The sequence below is a fragment of the Leptonotus elevatus genome, chromosome 14 (genome assembly GCF_054856555.1).
Source record: "Leptonotus elevatus isolate MCC_2025b chromosome 14, RoL_Lele_1.0, whole genome shotgun sequence".
Classification (NCBI taxonomy): domain Eukaryota; kingdom Metazoa; phylum Chordata; class Actinopteri; order Syngnathiformes; family Syngnathidae; genus Leptonotus; species Leptonotus elevatus.
In genome coordinates, this window is record NC_141252.1 from 15,583,076 (window position 1) to 15,604,999 (window position 21,924).

A 21,924-nucleotide genomic window follows, 5' to 3' on the forward strand; every position below is an offset into this window, starting at 1 on the left:
CGTGGTTTTCGAGGGGCTCCTAACCTTCCGTGTTTCTCACTCCTGTCTCCTGTCGCTATGAAGTTGTGGCTATGTATGAGAACGTTCTTAAGTGTCCTACGCCCGGCTGCACTGGACGCGGCCATGTCAATAGCAACAGAAACTCCCACAGAAGGTAAGTTACAGCCTGCCCATAAGGAACAGGCTCGATCCGTGTCCCTTTTTTCTGTGGGATCTTGTTTCAGTTCATACGGACATGAGATCTTGATTTGACGTTTTCTTCCATTCAATTATTATTTTGTGTGTTGATTATGATCATAATGTTGCCTTGATGGGATCATTACCTCCATCAGGGATGTTGTGTTGTTTTCATTGCCCGCTGGTTTCTTTACTGATATGTTTGTTTTTGTCTGCAATGGTTTTTTATTTATTTTTTATTTTTTAATGCATCCACGAGGAATGTTATACAGTGTGTCAATATGTTGCAATTAACACATAGTGAGGACTCCACATATTCAGGAAGTTGTACAACAATGTATCAACATCCTTAGTTTAAAAGTCCATATTTTGTACTGATTTCTTGTCCAGATTTTAACATCAAAATGTAAAAGAAAAACTAAACACTTTTCTATATTGTCATTGCACATGCACAAGTACAGAACAACAAATTTTCACTTAACAGCCACAACCCATTCAAGAAACAGGAAAACCACTGACAGAGGAAGACAGAAGAAGATCTTCGATAAGAAGGGAAGACACAAGAGAGGGGGGAGAAGTAGAAGCCTGGAAAAAAAAACCTCTCACCTGCCACACATACAGACATTACACCAAATCTCAAGACTTGTACATGCGGGAGACAGAAGATACATACATAACATAACATAACATAACATAACATGTCAAGTCTATACCAAAGATAGAATGAAATACGATATATATTTGACATCAATGCAACTGCAAGTTAAACACTGTTAACACAGCAGTTTTGGATATTGAGCAGATGTAAATAAACAAAAAAAAATATTGTGCACTAAATCTCAATTACGGCCTAAGATTTGCAATTAAATAAACATGGTAAATTTCGTAGAGTGCATTGTTACTCAAAAAAGATGGTCTCAGTCTAAACAAAGTAAAATTAACACTTGGAAGAGAGTCAAATATTTAGTTAATTTTACTCTAAGCATTTTTACTGTGTACGAGAGAATTTGCCGAGCCCATGAAAAACATAGTAATGTGTCACTCAGAAATTCATAGTAAATTTTGAAAGGAGAGTTTTTGAATTCATTTTACTTGTAAAAGAAAGAAAGAAAGAAAGAAAGAAAGTCACTCAAGGGTTGAGGAACAAACCTACAACCTTTTGAGACGGGCGACGGCCAATCTACCCCTTGAGAGGTGCCGCTCCTACTGTGTGTTAGTAAATTGCTGGTGTCAGGTGGAATCCTCGTACCTCCGAGAGCAGTTTTTTGTCATCTCTCTGGACACACCAACAATATATTAACAAAACGTAGGAGTGGCGTAGCTCAGGTGGTAACTGTCTCCCAAGTTGAAGGTTGTGAGCTATTTCCAAAACCCCTAAGTACTTTTTTGTTTGTTTGTTTGTTTGTTTTAATAAACGAGTAAAATGTGCTCAAAAACTCTCCTTGTAAATTTTACTTAGAATTTCTAAGTGGAAAACTTGACCCCCCCCCCCCCCCATTTTTTTCCCCAAGTAACCATCACTCCGCCTTTTTTACAGTGATATGAAACTTAAAGTCCCAGGAAAGTGAAAATAAATATCTTTGAAATTTGAAAACACCACATAAAAGAGTGTTTTTTAACATTCCTGACAACGTGATTAAAAAAATAATAATAATAAACAAGTTGATTTTTTTATAAATATAGTCTGTTTTGTGTAAAATGTACTTTACGAAATTTACTGTGTAGCCCTCAACTCATCACAAGGCACAACTAAGCAGCGCGCAAGCGGAGGAAAGAAGATGAGTGGCTAAGACACCAAAGTGTCAGGTCAAGCCAACGAGACAAAGTGAAGCTAGCAACCATACAGGATATGGGTGACACCAGATGGATGGCAGGATATACATGCTGAATCCAGAGGGACAAAACACAAAAAAAGAGGGGAGTCTGACATTGAGAGAGGGAGCATAGAGCTAACCATTTAGTTGGATCTGTGAAAATCTGAAATTCTCATCAGAAATATCTAAGTATGTTTTTTCCCTATCTGAGCCAGAATGGTGGGCAGTAATTTGACATCTAACGTGCTCATCTATTTAAATGTGGTTTTCATTTGCTGTGCATATGAAGGATAATATGATATTTTCTTCTCTTTGAACCAGGTGAAATTTTAGCTGTTAAAATACTAAATGTTGACCTGATTGTGTAACTGACTAATACCATAAAAATCTTCACTCTCTGAGGGCTTCAAGTTGTTCCTCTCGCTATTTCAAATGAGACTGATTACAATGCATCGGCTCATACATGCTAAAGCATATATCATTCAACAGTCGCCGGTAGGGGAAAAAACGGTATCTATCAGGTGTAAGTTTGGAGGGAGAAACAAAAATAGCCTTGCTGTCAGACGGGGTGAGGGTTATAGTGAAAAAGGAGTCACCCACAGCAGATGCTCAGGGACTTGGGGCATAGCAGCAGCTATTAGCACCTTTCTGCCACTCAGTCGGGGTGACAGCAAAGGTGCAGACCTGGGAAGACCGCAGTGCCCCCATAGTGCGCGCTCAGCGACACCACTCGGGCGCCAAATAGGCACGTACATCCACACCAGCTATAAACTTCCACTTTGGCCATCAAAGAAATGATACCGACTCTATGCACACACACGCACGCATTTGTGGGCGTCGTGTGACAGGTGCTCATGAGCACAGCTCCACATTGGCTTCAGGCCACTGTCAAAGTGCATTTTGTGAGGCCCTACATTGGACAGACCAGCGCAGAGGAAAATGGAGGTTAAGGATCGCATCGTGTACCTTTGTCACTTTTGGTCAGTTAGTTGTCAGGACATTTGCACTCTATACGAAGCCATAGCAGGTATATTGCCATGCCTGATTCTTTCTGTATGTGCATTTTGCGATTGGGCCATATTGTACCTCTTACTTGTTAACTTAAGGGCTTAACAAGGGATCTTACTTTCACAAAATAAATGTGCAAAAGGGGGTAAGCAGAGTTGGTTGAATTTGGTGCGGAAGAATTTGATGTCTCCAACCTCGCTATCATTAGACACCTTAAGGATGAATATCTGTGATCGCTGATTTCACAAATATTCCTCTGGACAAACTGATTTAACTTAGATATAGTATATGTTTGGGTTTAGAATATCTGCCTTTCTATGTAGGGTTTGCATGTTGTCCCCACTTCTTCTACTGAGAGATCTCAAATTGTCCGTTGGTGTGAAAGTGAGTGTAGTTGTTTGTGATTGACTGGCAACCAGTTCAGGGTGCATCCTGTCTCGAGTCTCCAGCTCATCCCACCACCGAATGAGGACAAGCAATATAAAAAAAAAAGGATGGTTGGATGAGAATTTGTGGGAAATTAGATTTTGTTCATTTACCATATGACATGGACGCAGATGGCACTACGGACAGGGTACACTCGTTCCCCTTTATTTCATAAAGACCACGATATGTCTCATTCACCACGTAAGGCGACAAAATTTTCTGGTGAAAAAATAGGACTCATGTTGCTCTTCCATTGGAGCGGGCATTTGTACCTCTGAGTCAGAATTTTAATCAACCCTCTTCCTGAAGTTAGATCTCCAACTCAGCAAGGCAGACAAATCTTACAAGCTGACAAAACTGATGCTGCAGGATCTGCAACTCATGTAAACACTATAGTTAACTAGGGGTATTACGATAACGGGGTTATTACGATAACGGGGATATCACAATATCGCGATATCATGATTGCATAATAATTGCCACGGTTTTGTCATCACGTTACGATATTAAAAGCAGTACACCTGTTAAAAATATTACTTTTAGCCTGCTTCAGCCAAACACAGCATCCTGGACTACGTCGACCATGATGCTTTGCAACACTGAGCTAATAGGAACACGCGTTGCAGTAATTCAAGATGGCGGAGAGCGTCAAACCGACTGGCATAGATTTATCTTTCGTCACTGCAGTTATTATGTACAAAAACACAATATTGCGCCTTTTTTCAATATAATGAGCTTTTATTTATAATATCATGAGTTTGTTAACGTTATCTCATGATAATTTTTATAATATCGCCAACCTCCACACAATATTGTGATAATTTCGTGAGGTTCATATATCGTGATAATATCTTATTTTGACGTTTGGATATTGTTGCATCCCTAATCGTTACATGTTTTTTGTACGTTTGTAAGGCTAAGAAGCGCTGGGAGCACACAATTCTGACGTTAGTGTCGTGAGCTCTAAATTCTGACCCTCAATTGAAAACACCAGCATGATGGGCACGAGTCTTCCCATGCTGTCATTTTTTTTATTAAATGTAACTTTTTTTTCCCGCTATATACGTCTTGTGGCTGTGACAGCTGAATTGAAATATACTTTAAAATATATGTAGAAATAGCTACATCTTTGTTTTTATTTTAGCAAACTTTTTTTTTTACAGTGTGGTGTTTGTGGCCAGTGTGAGGTCCTAAGAAACAGTCGTCTATGCAATGCCTGTTTTAATATTCAGAAATAAGCGGCAAAATGAATAAACAAAAAATAATCACAGCACGTTCACGAAAACACGTGGCAGTCAATTGTTTTGTAATGTTGAGAGTCACAATAATAAAAGATTTAGAATAATAATAATAAGTATGTGTCTTATTTTTAATTCTTATCAATTGCAAGATCCCATCTGCACCCCTGCCATATGGAAAAATCTATGCAGACAAATATTGTGAGCTTCTCAACAAGAAACATCCTGGATACTCTAATATTATTTCACAGACTCTCTGAAGCAGCCATCCCAGAATCAGTTTGTCAGACGAGCACAATCATCACCTTTTAGAACACGTACTATTATACATTAAGCTCAGAATTTCAAAATTGTGTGTAAGATTTTGTAGTGTGCCAATGTTGACACCGTTTTTATATTTCAGTCTGTCTGGATGCCCCATTGCTGCAGCCGAGAAACTGGCCAAGGCCCAGGAGAAGCACCAGAGCTGTGACGGCTCCAAACCCAACCCGGCTTCTGACAGAGTCTTAAGGTAGAACCGACTAGCTTTTCCCTTATTCCTCATCAGGTGATCTTCAAACAACAGTAGCTGTCAAAAGTTTTGGCAACTTCACAGTGGAAGATAAAAAGATAAAACTAGCGTTTGTTCTGCCATTTGATGAATTCACATCGAATGTTTGATACATGTTCTCACTATGTTAATTAAGAGGCTCCATGTTTGTTAAATGATTTCTGTCACGCTGAAATGTTTTGTTCCTTTTCCTCTGCTGTTCAGGTTTGAAGTGCTTTTTGTTTTATGTTGTATCCTTCAGCGAATACTTCCAAAAGACTGCGGCTACATTTGTCTCATTATCGAAGACGAATTCCCTTAATGCAGTTACATTTATCATAGTGTAGCACAGGTTGTTGTTTTTTGTATTAGTGACTGTTTTGTTTTAAAGTCATAGAAATACTTAGATGTAATTTCAATTTTCATATTTAGATATGAGTGAAAATAAACTTGCACTTCATCGCTTCCTTACAAGGAACATGGTTTGTTACACATGATTATGTTCATCAAATTATAAAACAATAGCAAGTGTAAAAAAAAGAAAAGAAAGAAAGAAACTCAATTTATTTTTCTTTGGCAGTGGAGGTTAAGAAAGAGACACAAGCAATGGCAAATGGAGGGAATATCCTTTCTGTGAAAGAGCAGCCATTTACCAGCATCATCCTCCGTATTTCATTCCTGGAGTATTGCCAACCGTCTGCGCTTTCCTTTGAGTCTGCCCACTTGAAGCCAAATTTCCTCCCCCTCCCTTGGGCAATTTTCAGTGGCTCAGTCCAACTTCCACCCCCTCGTCATTTATTTTCCAGGCCTATGTGCTTTGTCAAACAACTGGACTATCCTCAGTATGGTGACAAGAACAATGTTTCCACCAGCACGCCTCGATCCAACCTGGCCAAGGAGCTGGAGAAATATTCCAAGACCAGCTTTGACTACAGCGCCTTCGAGGGTACCAACAACCACCAAGTGTACGGGAAACGGGCCATTGCACCCAAGGTTCACGGGCACAGGGATACCTCCCCGAAAGGATTTGACGGTAATATTTCGCCCGTACCGTCTTTATGTTCACCATATCTGAGAAGGCTATTTGCTTATCATTTCAAACAACCAATTAATGCAGCTAAGCTCAGCTAATGTCTTAATGTCCCTATATCTATTTTTATAGTTTTCAAGTGTCAATTTTGCAAGGTTTCTTTCTTCTTGTTTGTTTTTAGCATTGTCATTGTGAGCCCAAATATGTTTTTCTTTATTTGTTTTCGCAACATTCTGAAATGTGCACAGGTCCGACTTGTGTGGATTTTTTTAGACCGGTGCTGATACCGATATTTAGCAGGAAAAAAAATACCAATTACCGATTAATTCGATGATTAATACAAATATATAATGCATAATTGTTCCACCCACTCCCTCCAAAATGCATTTCAAAGGTTGGGTTTTTGCTATTCATGGCTTGAATCCCCATTTCTAGTGAATTGCAGGTATCAACTGTAAATATAGAGTTAAAAAAATACTGTTCCTTTTCGGTTCTCAGGTTTCCATTACAAAAGGCTCTCTTGCATAAAAATTACCATTGAAGGGCGGCACATACCTGTTGAACTAGAAACCATCGAAAACTTAATCCATCCATCTATTAGTTGAACCCCTTACGTGTTGTTCTTTTTCTTTTTTAACAAAAATCATCTCACTCAAAATGTTAATGTAATGGAGGTACTATGTTTGTCTGCTGAAACCGAGTTGGCCAAACTCTCTCTATATACGGCTCTGGTGCAACTAAAACATGTCTGTCATCTAGTGGTGAATGGTGATATTACAAATTAAAACAACAGTCGACCCCTGCAGTTCAGCACTCATAGATTAGTATATTCATGGTTGTTAATGAGTTTTTTTCATATATCTTTTTCATATTTTCAATTTTTCCTGTTCCTCAAACGGATTTTTATCCACATTTCACCCCATTTTTCATTTTTTTTTTTTTAACATTTTGACTTTATCAGCATTTTTAAAAGAATATTTTGGGTTTGCATTTATATTTTGGCTTTTTTTATTTATTCGATGTGGCTGATTATTTCGGCCGGTGTTTGAAGAGCCATAATCGACACATGCAACTTACCTGTGATTATAGTGTATGACCTGCTTTAGCTCTGCTTGTGTCCCATTTTTCTTCTTTTAATTCAATGCTGAGGTACTTATGTATCTCTACTATCGACATCACACCTATTGTACGTACCCAGTAGTTAAAATAAGAATAATTTTAATACAAAACTTGATTCAGAGTTATAGAGCTGAACTGTTCTATGGCAACTCAAATTAAACTTGGACTGACATTTCTGTAACTACTCAATATTCAAGTGCTTTTACATAATCCAACTCTATAATGCCTTGTTGAGAAGTCTTTTGTACACAACAAATTCAGAAACATTTTGGAAATTTGTGGCACTTCATCAGACAACAGAAGTATTTTCTATCAAAGCCAGAAGAAAGCCAAGCAATGACCATAATGTGTTGGGCTTGTTGTCATCCAAGGCCACATTACTATCATCTTGTCTGCTCTGTACGCAGATATCACATTTGTCTGTTTGATTTTGGTGACAACCTGGTAAACCGGCTGTTTTTCATTTTGGACCATGAACAACCATTCTCATTTTCTGCCATGTTTTCTGCAGCCAAGCGCTACTGCAAGAACTCCAGCTCAGCCAGCAGCACGACCAGCACCTACGCTCCGAGCAGCAGCAGCAGCAGTCTGAGCTGTGGTGGTGGTGGAGGGGGTGTGGGAGGAGGCGGAGGCAGCAGCGCCAGCAGCACCTGCAGCAAGAGCAGCTTCGACTACAGCCACGACATGGAGGCCGCACACATGGCCGCCACGGCCATCCTCAACCTGTCCACGCGTTGCCGGGAGATGCCCCATGGTATGGGGGGAAAGCCCCAGGATCTGTGCTCGCAGGTAGGAGACCAGAAGATACGAAAGCCTGTTGATTAGTGTTTTGTTTTTGTCTTTCAACAATGAAAGAGGCATCTTGTGCCCTCGTCTTTCTTCTTAAAATGAGTAAAGACAACTTTTGCAAAGTGGAAAAAGGCGCACTTTTTACTTCCTGGTAGTGCTTGGTCAGTACTTCCAAATATGGGCACTTCAACGGACCTTTCAACTGAGTGAGCAGGTGCAGTGTGCATGTGCATGTGCATGTGAGGACTTGTTAAGAACGCGGCGATGGAACGTTTGTCAATCAAAGTACCGATTACATACATATCAGGCACATGTGCTTTAATGCAAAAAAATGTTGGTTGGAGTTGCTCTACCAAAAATTGGAGGGGAAAAAAACGCAAAACAAAAATATGAAGATGAACACAGGATGTTTTAACACCGTTTTTGTTGGGCGTAAGGGCGTGCGAATTTGCCTTATACGGTATGTTGGACATTATTAGAGAATTTCAAGGCTTGAAATAGTCAGCGGCACTTGAGTTCACTCCATGCAAACATCAACCAGGATTTCTAAAGGGGACCAAGGTTATGTTAGTTAACAAAAACTAACAAAAAAAACAAAAATTCAAAAAACTATTTTGTTAACGAAATAAAATAAAAACGATAATGATTATTAAAAAACGAAAACTAACTGAAAGTACATTTTATGTTTACAAAAGCAACTAAAACTATAATTATAGCAAGAATGTCCTTCATTTTCATCTTTGGTAATTAATTTAATATATGAGCCTGTGGGGAAGATTTTAAATGTGATTTAAGTATATTTATGTCGATATTAACCGGAATAAAGACATTTGAAAGTGTGTCACATAGCTGTGACGTCATCTAGCAGCAGCCAATAGAAAAGCACTTGACTTTTGGCTCCAATGGCTCGGCTCGCTAATTTTCAGCCAAATTAAGTGAACTTGCATCTGATGTGTCACTTCATAATTGCACAAAAGAGTTGTTACTTTGTGTTAACTCATTCACTGGCTTTGACGCCTATAGACATCAAAAATTAATTTTGTACTATTTCTATTAGTTTAACATTTTTTCCACTTTAGTTAACAGGAGTATGAAAACCGAGATTTTTTTTATTGCACATTTAGATATAAAATGTGTTATTAAAAGTGAGTTAACTAGTGAAGTCATGCGATTAATTAGAATAAAAAAATTTAATCACCTGACGCCCATAATTTTTAATAATCTTTTTTTAATCGTGAGTTAACTAGTGAAGTCATGCGATTAATTACAATATAAAAAAAATAATCACCTGACGCCCCTAATTTTTAATAATCTTTTCTTCTTCTTTAAAAAAAAAAAGATTAAAAAAGAACAGATTATTAAAAATTAGGGGCGTCAGGTGATTAAAATGTGTCGCATGACTTCACCAGTTAATTTAGGATTTTATATCTGTTCTAAATATACAATAAACATTTTTTCTAGGTTTTCATACTCTTGTTAACAAAAATTGAAAAAAATGTTAAACTAATAGAAAAGGAATTGTTGACGTCTATAGCCGTCAATGGCCGTCAATGGCAGTGATTAAATATAAAATACACGGATCTGTGTTTTTTAACTGAATGCCCCTGTGCTGAGTTGCCCATGGCCCTTGGGAGGTCCTCAATGTTGAAAATGTCCCCTGATATGATCCTGCAGCCTCATGTAACTGTGACTCTCATGTAGCAGTCACAGACATGTCCACCCATAGATGATCTCTATGCTTCTTTCATTAGATAAGTGCTAGCTGAGAAACCTAACAAAGATAAGGAGACTTCACCTGTACGCTCTAAATAGACAGACAGACACACGCATAGACAAAGCTCCACGGCGACGTCTTTTACTCAGGAGTCAGCAGGGCATTTTTTCCCCCCCTTGTCTGGGGATCAGATAGGAGCAGGACCAAGCGTCGTTTGACACGGCATGAGCCCAGTGTGTCATTTCTGAGGAGATAAGGTGACGCTGTTTCCGTATTATCTGCGCCGAGATGTGAGATGCTGAGCGGGAAAATGGTGGCAGGCCAACGAGCGAGAGGCAGTGAGGAGAGTGAGAGCGCTAAATGCTTGCTCGATGCTAATGTTGACGACGCAGACTGCGATCGAACTGATAATAAGGAAGGTTTTTTTGTGGGCGGTTTCTAAATGTCACGGTACAAAAGGGAAGGAGATATGCAGCAGAAGAGTACAGTGCAAAGAAAAGAAGAGGGAAATGGAAGAGAAGCCAAAAGCCACGTACTTTTCAAGCAAAGTGGAATGGAATAAAGTTGGTGGGAACAAAACAACGCCTGAAGCAGTCAGGACTTCCTGTGGTCCTAAATCATTTCATTGTCTGTCCTGCGCTGGAGTGAGACAGCCAGGATGCTCCTGGGGCAGGACGGGAAGACAGGGGACTTCACAGGGCTTTTTTTTCTCCCCTCCTCGACTCCTCATCCGCTTTTATCTCAGCACCTCAGGTCGTGCCAAACACTACCCCTCTCTGACTATCAGTGCGCTTCACACATACATACACACTAATCGAGCCTTCTTCTTGTTTTAGTCATTCTTATTTAGGGCTCGGTCCTCTGGTTCATTTGACTTGTATCGCAAATGAATTGCTTTCATTAAAATGGACGTACAGTGTTTGAATGTCATGAGGGAATTTATTTTACTGGTGGAGCTTGGGGAGAAATGTTGATTTGTATTATTCTTGTACAAAATATTGCTGCTGCTGACCAGTCAAATTTGCACAGAGTTACATCAATAAAGTAATGGAGCCAACATTTCAAATGAATTAGTTTGATATGTGCTGTATAGCAACATCTAATGCCGGAGTAGTTTCTTCTTGAGCAGGCTATGATTTAGTCTCTTTTCTAGATAAATGACCATCATCAACATCCACTCACAACTAAGACTTGGAAACTGGTCCTCAAAGATGGCATCGCTGAGAAAAACAGTAAAAAGAAATTGATTTTAACTGGAATGCAAAATGCAACATGTTCTATTTAAAATAGAAATTAGTTATTGCATACAATGACATTATCCTGATATTAACTTTAGTGAGGCAATTCTCACGATGATAGTCTACCATAACATCCCTTTACTTAACCTAAATAAGATCATATTCAGGTTAAGCCGTATCTGTGTTGCATTGGGACATTCATTACAGATAACACACACAAACATGTTTGCGTTTATTTTCAGAGCATTTTCTCTGTTACAAGAAAATATTTCATGTGAGCTGACAAAAAATAAGAGGATACATTTCAGGGCTGTTCTTACGCTAGCTAACATGACGGAATACCTAAGCTACCTCAAAGAAGAAATGTCGTAACATAGCATTTTGGTTCTAAAAGGGAGAAGAAGAAAAAAAAATTGATAAATTGCATCTGGCTTTTTCAGTCCTGTCACATCATTATGAGCGAGAATAGGCTAAAGAGTTTAGATTATTACAAAAATACATTTAATTCAATCACAACTTCGAAAAAAGCAGTGCAGTGCATGACTCATGTGACTGTTTGAGTTGGTAGGCGCTCAGGGCTAGTGTTAAGCATTGTTTGTACAGTTCTTTTAAAACTGCTGAAAAGCATTTGTGACAGTTTGCCAACATGCAAAAAGTTTGAAGCTCAAAGCTTTAGAAAAGGTTTATTTCCTTGACAAGAGCTGCTATAGATCCCAAACAGATGAAATGACCACATTGGTTAAGAATGTTTAACACACTCTCTTGGGTCTTGACATGGTGGTAGAGGTCGAACCACACAAGGGTTCAATGAAGGAGGAGGCACATCCTCTCACGTTATCATGATTATATTATGTTGAGTCATGCCTTTTGGATCTCTCGTGTGCGATGCATTCACTGACAAGGCGGTCGAAAAGCCACACAATACGAATTTGCCGCATTTGTGACATCAGAGGTTATGATGTTGCATGAGACATTGTGCCTCACAAGCTGTTCTAAACATTCATCCCGAAGGTGTTGGACCGAGTTGATTTTTAGGTTCTCAGGTTCTCCCACGCCAAATTCATCCAACCATTATTGCTTGCTTGTCATGTTACAGTTAGTAAAATGTCTCCACGTAATTGGAAGCAATCAAGACTCTTACATACATAAAGGATGACTCCATAATTTGGCATCATTTCTTAGTCTAATAATATAGCCAGTTCTTGCTCATATAAATGTAATAGTAGTTTCATGTTGAACTTTTTCTTTTTTAGGATGAAGAATGACAATATTTGATCTGTTGTTAGACTATTTTGTTCCAGAACACCCTGTATTTTTAAGTCCTAAATCTTCTCACCCAATGCAATGAAGTCAGAGCCTCACAGAGGTTTTGGCTTGTGACACCAGGAGAACCCGCCCCTAGCGACAATGTCAGCTAGAATCAGCATTATTACTTGTGAAAGGGGTCAAAGGGAAGAGGTGGAGGAGAAATGTGGATCAAGAGTCATACAGATTTGCCACAACATTAGGTACGCCTGCAACATTTTTATCAGATCTGATAGAAGAGATGTTGCTCATTTGTTGCGCATGTCAGGATAATCACCAGTTTTGATTGACAGTGGCATAATTGTGGTCATTGTTTGCACAGGTGTAGAATAAAACTTGCAATAAGAGTTTGTTCAAATAATGGTAATAATAGTTGCACGAGGAACAAAATGTTACAAATATCTCGTTTTGGCATTTTACAGTTTTAGATTTCGAACTACAAGTACATTAATATTCATAAATGCCTCCGTGATAGTGTCAATCAGAACTTAACATTATTGTTTTTAAAGGCATTTCATATGTCTTGCATTGTTTTTTTTTAATTGTGCAGCTTTACCTAATAGTGTAAAGGTACAGAAGCGCGGAACTGCCAATGTGGAGTATATATTTTTGCCGGGCAAACGTATTTGCTAGTATGTTTAAACCTTCTGTTCGAATGTACTTGTAGGCTAAATGCTAAAAACTTAGCATTTTCTCCCATAATACCATAAGGTTTGGACATGGCATTATGGGGGAAAATTATGAATGGAATTCAGGCATTGCAGACATAATAATAAATCATAAAAATGATGATGAATAATAATTTACTTAATTTTCAAACAGGCCAAATGCTAAAAAGTAACTTCTTTTTTTTTCTTGGTCATGCGCAAGCTCTGTGGCATTATGGTAAAAAATATAAAAAAATAAGTTTTTAGCATTTAGCCAACAAGTATTTAAATCATCCTACATCTGTAAGTAGCTTTATACGTTCTTACACATACATTTGAACGTATTTACATATCGTCTTAAATAACATATTTAAATACGTTCATTTACTCCACATTGGCAGTTTCACACTTCCGTATAAATGTTTTTTTCTTTGCGCACATGACCTTACCTTACCCAACATTAACAATACATCATCTCAATATGATAGAGACAGAGGAAGAAGCCGTAAAGAAATATATAGAATAGTGAGCAGTGGCCCACTTAGTGTTGGTGCCCAGCATGGTTATGTCTCTATTTTTGGGTTTGCAGCGGTCTAGTTGCAGCCATTGCTGCTCATCACAGTTCTAGAAGCCAACCCCTTTTCCTCAGCCCCTCAACCCCTCCGCCACCTCCATCCCATGACGTCCACTCACATTAGAGTCACACGCGTGCAACACGCAGTTGCGCAAGCACACCCACTTGTGACTGCGCAGAGCGGAACATGGGACACACTATACAGCAGGCTGGAAGGAAAGAGAGAGATACAGAGTAAAGAGATGCTCGCAGAGGGATGCGCTCGTCCTTGAGCATTGATGACCTCGTCCACTTTTGGCCCATTGCAAGGGCATCGTTACTGTACATGCTTTGTTATTTATTGAGATAGCCGAAGTACAGTATGTTTGACTGTTATTTAATCTAAACTATCTCTCTCTCTCTCTCTCTTCTCTCTCTCTTTGCATCCTGACATATCATTTATCCTTCAACCATTACCATTGGACTGTAAACCCCAAACACACACGCATTCACAAACGCCACTCTCACTTTCACCACCGCATCCAGAGTCCCAGCCTGGATGTTGACGAGAACGGTACATTGGACCTGAGTATGAGCAAGCGTCTGTGCAGCGGCGGAGGGGACTCTGTGCTCACCCCGCTAGAGCCCATGTCCCCCCAGAGGCAAGCTGCCCTTCTGGGCTCCCGCTGCTACGGCATGGGCGACGCTGCCGACTGTTGGGACCTGCCTGTAGACTACACCAAGATCAAACACATAGATGAGGACGAGAAAGAGGTAAAGGAAGAATTACAAATTTCATTTCAATTGATGAATATGGCGAAATATATATATATATTTTTTTTTTTTACTAAAGATGCCCAATACCATTATTCAGACCAATACCAGTACGAGCACCCGACTATTAGTCAGTGATACCGATACCAATTTCTAGTAATTTTGATACATTAAATTTCCTTTAATGAGAGAAAACAATGACAGATATCCAAATATAGCAATTTTCCTTAAAATTGTATAAATTTAATGTCAATTTTCGATTTGAGTACGAGTACTCGACTCTTAGTCAGTGATACCAATACCAATTTCTGATTGATGCATCAAATTTCCTAAAGAAAACAAAACAATGACAGATATCTGAATAAAGCAATGTTCCTTAAACCTGTATGAAATGAATGGCAATGTTCAATTATTTTAATTTCTAATTCCTTATTGTAAAATGGTCCGAAGACAGTGGCCCAAAAAAAATACAGTCTTAATTACCGATACCTGGAAATATGACCAGGTATCGGCCCAATACTGATAACTGGTAACGGTACTCGCCTTTCCCTATTTTTTACCTAAAAAATTCCTTGAAATTCTGGATCATCACACTATTATTTCAGTCAGATAAAAAATAATGCATTGCGAAGGAATGCTTTGTCTTTTACATGCGACTAAACATTTGATGTACAGACGTGTCTGTATATTGAATATGCTCAGTCCTAATTGATTAATGAATCAACAACATGACAAAACAAGATCCATATAGCTATGGTTCGATGAGTTTGGTATGGAAGAACCGGAAAGCCCTGACATCAACACACCTCAGACCTCACAAACGCAACACTTACAAAAAATAAAAATAAATGCCAGTCATTGTGTGGATTAATTTCCTGCAAAAAAAAAAAAATCACAATGAACTCAATGATGTTGAAATAGCCGCAATGAAGAGTAATGACGCATACCGTAAATTATAGCATTACAGTGAGATTTTTCTGGGCCGGAGGAACTTTTGGACAGCACAGATTGATGATGCAAATGCTTCAAACTGTCTGCTCCGTGCCTGATCTTAAACACTCCCTCCATGTACAGATTCCACATTGTCAAACATTTGCATTGCTGTTTGAATATTTTTTGGGTCCCTCGCTAGCTCTTCACTCACTGTCATATTTGGAAAACACTCAAACAGTAATATTTAAAAATTATTCCGAAGGAATCTGCAAGTGAATTGAGGTCAGTAGTAAGATGCATTGAGGTATCTCCTCTGTTTGTGTCATGTTCCCCACATCATGCTACCTTTTTTCACATTTTGCTCTTCTCGGAGATGAATTATGCAAAGTAGCACCTTGGGAGGGAGGCGGAATAGCTCATCTCATCAAAGAACTGCTGGAAATCAATGCACCACTGCTGGGTGCATCTGTCGATGTGCACAGGCGCCCCAATGTGCAGTCTCTCTCTTTCTCTCTCTCTCTCTCTCTCTCTCTCTCGCTCTCGCCCCCCCCCCCCCCCCTACGCTTTGTCTGCGTGCGTGTGTATGTCTATGTTTGAATGCGATCCAAAGCTAGCCTATTTTTTGCTATGCGTGCCTGCATGCTTGCTGTCTTCCTTTTTAATTAGAGAAGCCTGCATGATCCAGCCAGCCTCACACACTCACAGTTTAGGTATACCGGAATCATTTGGGGCAATTTCTGGACCTGTCTGTTCGTAAGCCATACTGTACTTACACTGCGGGCAAGGAAGGAAAAAAAATAGAAGAGGGAATTGCATCAACTGCCGTCGTGCCCTGGTTGCACAGTGCACATACTGCAGACAAAGCGCGGCTTTTAATGGTGAGACGACGCAGCATTTCCATCTAGCGGCACAATTGTGTATTACAAGAACAAGTACAGACAACTCCCTCAATTGTTCTGAAGAAGAAAAAAATCAATACCTACCTGTACATGCAGTGAAGCTCACAACGAAGATCCTATTCTGATTGCAAGGGTAGGCACAATAGCAACATCCATCAACATCCACATTGAGCCACTATCCATCCATTTTCTAAACCACTTGCCCTCATTTAGGTCAAGGTTGAGCTGGAGCAGGTGACTTTGGGCAGACTGGACATATTAACAGCCAATTGCAGGGCACATATAGACAAGCAACCATTCACACTCACCTCACCATTTAGAGCGTTCAATTAAACTAACTTATCAAGTCACACGAGTTCAGGGAGAACAGAGTTGAGATTTGAACCCAAAATCTCATATATGCCGCATTGCCATGCAACATTGAGCCTTTGTTTTTTTTTAGTGGTACACACCAAAATGTGCAGTGCGGAATTGACTCCCACAGAGTTGATTTTAACTTTTTTTGTTTTTGTTTATAGCTCCACACTTTCCAGATTAAATCAAAACTTTGCAAGTTTGCAAGGTTTTTGGGCCTACTCATTGTAGGATTGTGATAAAGTCGTCTGAAAAAAGCCATTTTTGTATGACATCTTCTCTTCCTCTCTTTTCTACATCTCCTTTTGTGTCCAGCAGGATGACCTGGACCCCTTCCAAGACTTACTGGAGGACCGATCGTACACCACAGATGTAAACATGCCCAGTCCCAAGCCCAAGTACTCGCAGTGCAAGGAGAGTAAGAAGGACCTGATAACGTAAGAGTCAGCCGTCTTACGCAGATACCTGTACACACCTGCACACTCCATCTAAACTCCATTCTTTCCCATCCTGTTACCTGTGCTTACTATTTTATTTCATTCAGTAGCTTTATATCTATTAGTGCACACTGAGTCAGGGTAATCATTTTTTACCAAGTTAAAAACTCACGAGAATTTGAACATGGCAAAAAAATTAATAAATGAAGCGTCCTTGTCGTTTCTATATTTGGATCTTTCAGTCTTACATGATCTCAGTACCCCAACCATGAAATGAATCATAGACAGTGAAGCTAAACTGGAAACAATGAAAGCCAACAAAAATCTCAATCAACACCTCTTTTCTGCAATTCTCACATTTTCTTCTCCTACCTTTTGGCCTTATAAATCTGTCTATTTTTTTTGGTGACAGATGTCCCACACCGGGGTGTGACGGAAGTAGTCACTTGACGAGCAATTTTGCCTCACATCGAAGGTGTGACTTCCTTTTTTCCTGGCGGTCTCCTACTATTTATTGTTTTCAGCTTACCTCGACTATGCAGTCAATCGTCCGTTGACAAATGGCCAATTAACAGCCTCAAATAAGGCTAACACTAGTTTTTAAAGGCTACATATAGTAAGAGATGAAATATTACAAATGAACATTCATAAAATCTTCTCAGATTTTTTCCCCCCCGCCTCAGCCTTAACCGTTTAGGCGGTTTAAGCAGAATGACGAAGTGAGCGTGTTAAATGGTGCAAGAGTTTGGATGATACCAGTCAGGAAGGTACGCTTGACCCCATGTCACTTTTCTCACCAAAGCAATCTTATCTTTGAAAATATGTAACCAATGGATTATTTTAAAGGTACAATGTGAGGAATGTGTGCACGTTTTCAGACACTAATACAGCAGCTAGGAACACATCTTCTACATATCATGACTATTTTGCATTCTCAACTATTTGTTCTTGTGAATTTTGCTATATGTCTTGAGGTTCCTCATCATTGTTTTGTTGCTAATGTCAGGGTGTGTTTCTCAGTCTCTCAGGTTGCCCATTAGCCGATAAGAGTATTCGGAGTATGCTGGCCAACAACGCGCAAGAGCTCAAGTAAGGCGTGATATGACTTGTGTGATTTACGCTTCTCCTTTGGTCTGTTTTCAAATAAGACAAAGTGACAACAAAGTTGGTCTTATTTCTCTTGGTTTGAAAGTAAATCATTAATTGAAGGAGATTTAGTGAGTCTCTTTGCTTTGCCCTGTACAGTAACTGCTATAATCAATATATTAACTGTTTCCTTGAGGTGACGTCCCAGCAGAGAATTGCCTGACCTTTTTTGAAAATGTCATGTTGAATTTGTCTTAACAAGCAAATCAAAATTATTATTATTATTATTATTATTATATTTTTATTATTATTTATGTTTTGTATTGAGATGATGCCAGGCCCTGAGTCCTTTTTGTGTTTTCTGCCCCAGGTGCCCGACACCAGGGTGCGATGGTTCGGGACATATCACTGGCAACTACGCCTCTCACAGAAGGTACACAACAGTGTCTTTACCAGAAATAGATCCGCTGACTGCACTCTTCCAACAGGTGTCATATTTATACTTCATTGTCTTTCGTTTTGCAACAATGTATCTGCAGCCTCTCAGGGTGTCCACGAGCCAGGAAAAGTGGGATAAAGATCATCCACAGTAAAGAGAACAAGGAAGACCAAGAGCCAATCAGGTAGCACAAAGATGACTTCACCCATGAGTAATTTAAATCTATATACAAGTCTCTAAAATGAAAGTTGAAGAAAAAAAATTGTTAACAAAAAAAAATAATACAAATGAAAACTAACTGAAATTACATTTTACATTTACAAAACTTACTCAAACTAATAAATGTCCTTCGTTTTCATCGTTCATTTAGTTCCATACATGAGCTTTCAGGGGTTCGTTATATTGAATTTATTTTGGTGCTGCTGTATGGAAGATGGAAGGCTGAACAGTTGTTTGGGAATTGTATTTCACTTTAATTTATTACACAACACTTTCAGTGACCTTTTATTTACATGTTGCAAAAATACTCATAAAACTAACAAAAAATGTAACTAAAACAAATTGCTTTCAAAATAAATAAAGTAACTGAATTAAATAATAATAAAAAAAAGAAATAAAGTGAACTATAAACAGAAAAATCTAAAACAAGAACCAGGCAGCACTGCGAATGAAACTAAACAGTACATTACACCATAATCTCGCATGTACATGGATGTATGTGAGGACAATTTACCAACCGTGATGATAGCGAGTTGCAGTTCGGCGAGGTGAAGACTGTGCAGTGTTTAAGGCGCTCCTACAGAACCAGCAGGAGAGAAGGGAGTGATTGGCAAGCAGAGAGGCAGGGAGAGATTGATTGGACGTTACCTAAATCCCTCAGTGGGCTTCTTGGGCCGGACTCCTGCCGCCAAATTGATTTCTCTTGTGGTGCAGAACACAAACAACACACTTGGGCTATTCTCAAAGTAAATGTTTGTTGGCAGTTGATGTACCACATGTGTGACGGCTAGAATGTTTGGCTGGCATTGAAGTATGTAACGTACATGGTTGCCATCGCATATTTAAGAACATTATAAAAGTGGCAGCACAGTGACCTAGTGGTTACCACGTCTGACTCACAATTCTGAAGTTTGGGATTACGAATTGCGACTCCAACCTTCTTGTGTGGAGTTTTCATGTTCTCTTTGTGCTTGTGTGGGTTTTCCCAAAGTACTTTGGCCTCCTTCCACGTTCCAATAGGTTGAATAAAGGCTCAAAATTGTTAGTGTGGATCGTCATTTGACTATACGTGCCCAGCTATGGATGGATGGATAGATAGATAGATAGACAGACGGACGGACGGACAGATAGATAATACTGTAGTTATGGGGCAGTACATGCAAATGAGATGACAATTACTTCTGCAAAGAAATCTGCTTTCATTGTTTATAGTCTTTTATTTATGCATCATCTGCTTCATGTGAGGCAAATGTCCCATATGAACACAGTGCATAATTTGTCTCTTTCTGTTTTTGCACAAGAAATCTTTTCTGGATGCAAATATTTCAGAGATTGTAACAGATAGGTAGACATTAGATATGTTTCAAGACATGAAAGCACTTGTCTGAGTGTCAAATTAAAGTGTTAATCACCAAAATGCACATGAACAACGTTCCTGTTCAAAAGGGTATCCTTGAAATATAAAAATGAAAGTCTGAATATTGTCATGAGAGACCCCCCCGAGAAAGACTCAAACAAGAAGGATAAAAAAAAAAGTACCACCACACTTTAATTACTTTAATTCCCCTGTTGAAAAAAATCTGTCTTTATCTGTTTTCTTTAATTAAAACAGTATGTATAAAGACTTCAGCATAATAATTTTAGTGTCATAAAGATTTAACTAAAGATCATCTAGCAGACACTTATTGTAGTTGTAATAAATGTATATATTTAAAAAATAATAATAATACAGTTAGTCACTTTTTTAGCAAATTGGGAAACAATTATCATTACTGTGTGTACCTTTTGTGACATTTTTGTTTATTGTGCTGTGAGATGTATCTAATATACTAATTTACATAAAAGCCTCTGTAACATGCTTGAGTTTACAGCAAAGGGAATGAAAAAGATGTGATCTGTAAAAAAAAAATCTCAGACCAATAACTCACAATTTGCAGACATGGTGCTTCTCCAGCCTGACATTATCCTCGCCGTAATCTATTCGGGGAAGTTTGACATTTGGAATTACTTGCATCCTTATTAGCATGTCTGCTATGATGCTTTGTGTGTGATGAGGCTGTTGGTGGCGTATCTTGACATTTGTTGGTCATACATAGCATCTTAGTTTATATGGGAAGAAGCAGGAAATGCACACACGCTAGCTAAATGACATGATACTCTTGTGTTTAAGAAATAAAAACCCGCAGTGGTTCTTATGCTGTGAATTAACAAAATCAGGCGTAACATCTTCTTGCACAACCTTTGCTTGCATTCAGTCGATTCATTTAACCCTCAATGCGATGTTTGTGCCTGTCAAGAGATGTTTGTCTCTTGAGTAAACGCCTCCAGCAGTCTCAGGTTTGAAGGGTGCCTTCTCCAGATGGCATGTTTCATCTCCTTCCACGAACGTTCAATAGGATTTAGATCAGGGTCCATTGAAGGCCACTTGAGTCTGATGTTTTGTTGTTTTGAGTCATGCTTGGGTGTTGTTAGTTGTGTGTGTGTGTGTGTTTTGAGTCATTATCTTGTGTTTTGGACTCTGGACAGCACATTCTGATCCAGAATGAAGTGATAGTCTTCTTTATGTTATTGTGCCCTGCACAGTTTCAAAATCTCCAGAATGTCCCAAAATCTTTTTGTGTTTTTTTTTTGGTAGCAAATCCCATTTATTGTCAGTTTCAGGTTATTTAAGGGGAAGTCAACCCAAAAGATGTCTTTACAATTATATGTTGGATGAAGCCACAATAGTCTAAACGCAGTATTCTGATTAATGGCTTCAATAGAATATGAGTTAAGCAGTAAAATCCACCTGTTGAAGTTAATCTCAGGGTGCGGCCATTTTGCCTCTTTCTGTCTACTTAAAATGACATCATAGTTACTAAGGGCTCTGATAAAGACCAATCACGGCTCACCAGTTTTCTGAAGCGGAGCCATGATTAGTTGCCCCGAGCAACTGTGATGTCCTTTTCAGTTGAGTTACTGAAATTGTTGGCTTGTCTCAAAAAGTCCAAATGTAAGTCAAGTCAAGACATATAAAATTTTAATTTAAAATGAAATATTATTATTTTTAATAATAATAATAATAAATCATGGAGCTAAATAAATACAATGAAATTATATTCAGTATACTATACAATGTCTATACATAAATTGATTTTTTTTATTACATTAGATACATTTTGTATACATTATTATCACTACCACTAGTATGTAGCTA

The 21,924-nt window shown here is 38.8% G+C and overlaps 1 protein-coding gene across 11 annotated transcripts in view; it reads left to right on the top strand.

Moving 5' to 3' along the window:
• The window catches only part of myt1lb (myelin transcription factor 1-like, b), a 139,782-nt gene that overhangs the window by 111,936 nt on the left and 5,922 nt on the right, over nucleotides 1-21,924 (top strand). For 5 of the 11 annotated variants that reach the window (XM_086095211.1, XM_086095213.1, XM_086095210.1 and 2 more), the window contains 9 exons: nucleotides 64-154; nucleotides 5,067-5,174; nucleotides 5,999-6,225; nucleotides 7,853-8,130; nucleotides 14,134-14,361; nucleotides 16,863-16,984; nucleotides 18,005-18,073; nucleotides 18,441-18,503; nucleotides 18,610-18,693. In XM_086095211.1, the coding sequence (XP_085951337.1) occupies nucleotides 64-154; nucleotides 5,067-5,174; nucleotides 5,999-6,225; nucleotides 7,853-8,130; nucleotides 14,134-14,361; nucleotides 16,863-16,984; nucleotides 18,005-18,073; nucleotides 18,441-18,503; nucleotides 18,610-18,693 (1,270 nt within the window). The remainder of the gene's footprint in view (nucleotides 1-63; nucleotides 155-5,066; nucleotides 5,175-5,998; nucleotides 6,226-7,852; nucleotides 8,131-14,133; nucleotides 14,362-16,862; nucleotides 16,985-18,004; nucleotides 18,074-18,440; nucleotides 18,504-18,609; nucleotides 18,694-21,924) is intronic. The other 6 variants (XM_086095212.1, XM_086095218.1, XM_086095216.1 and 3 more) reach the window with 5 other exon arrangements.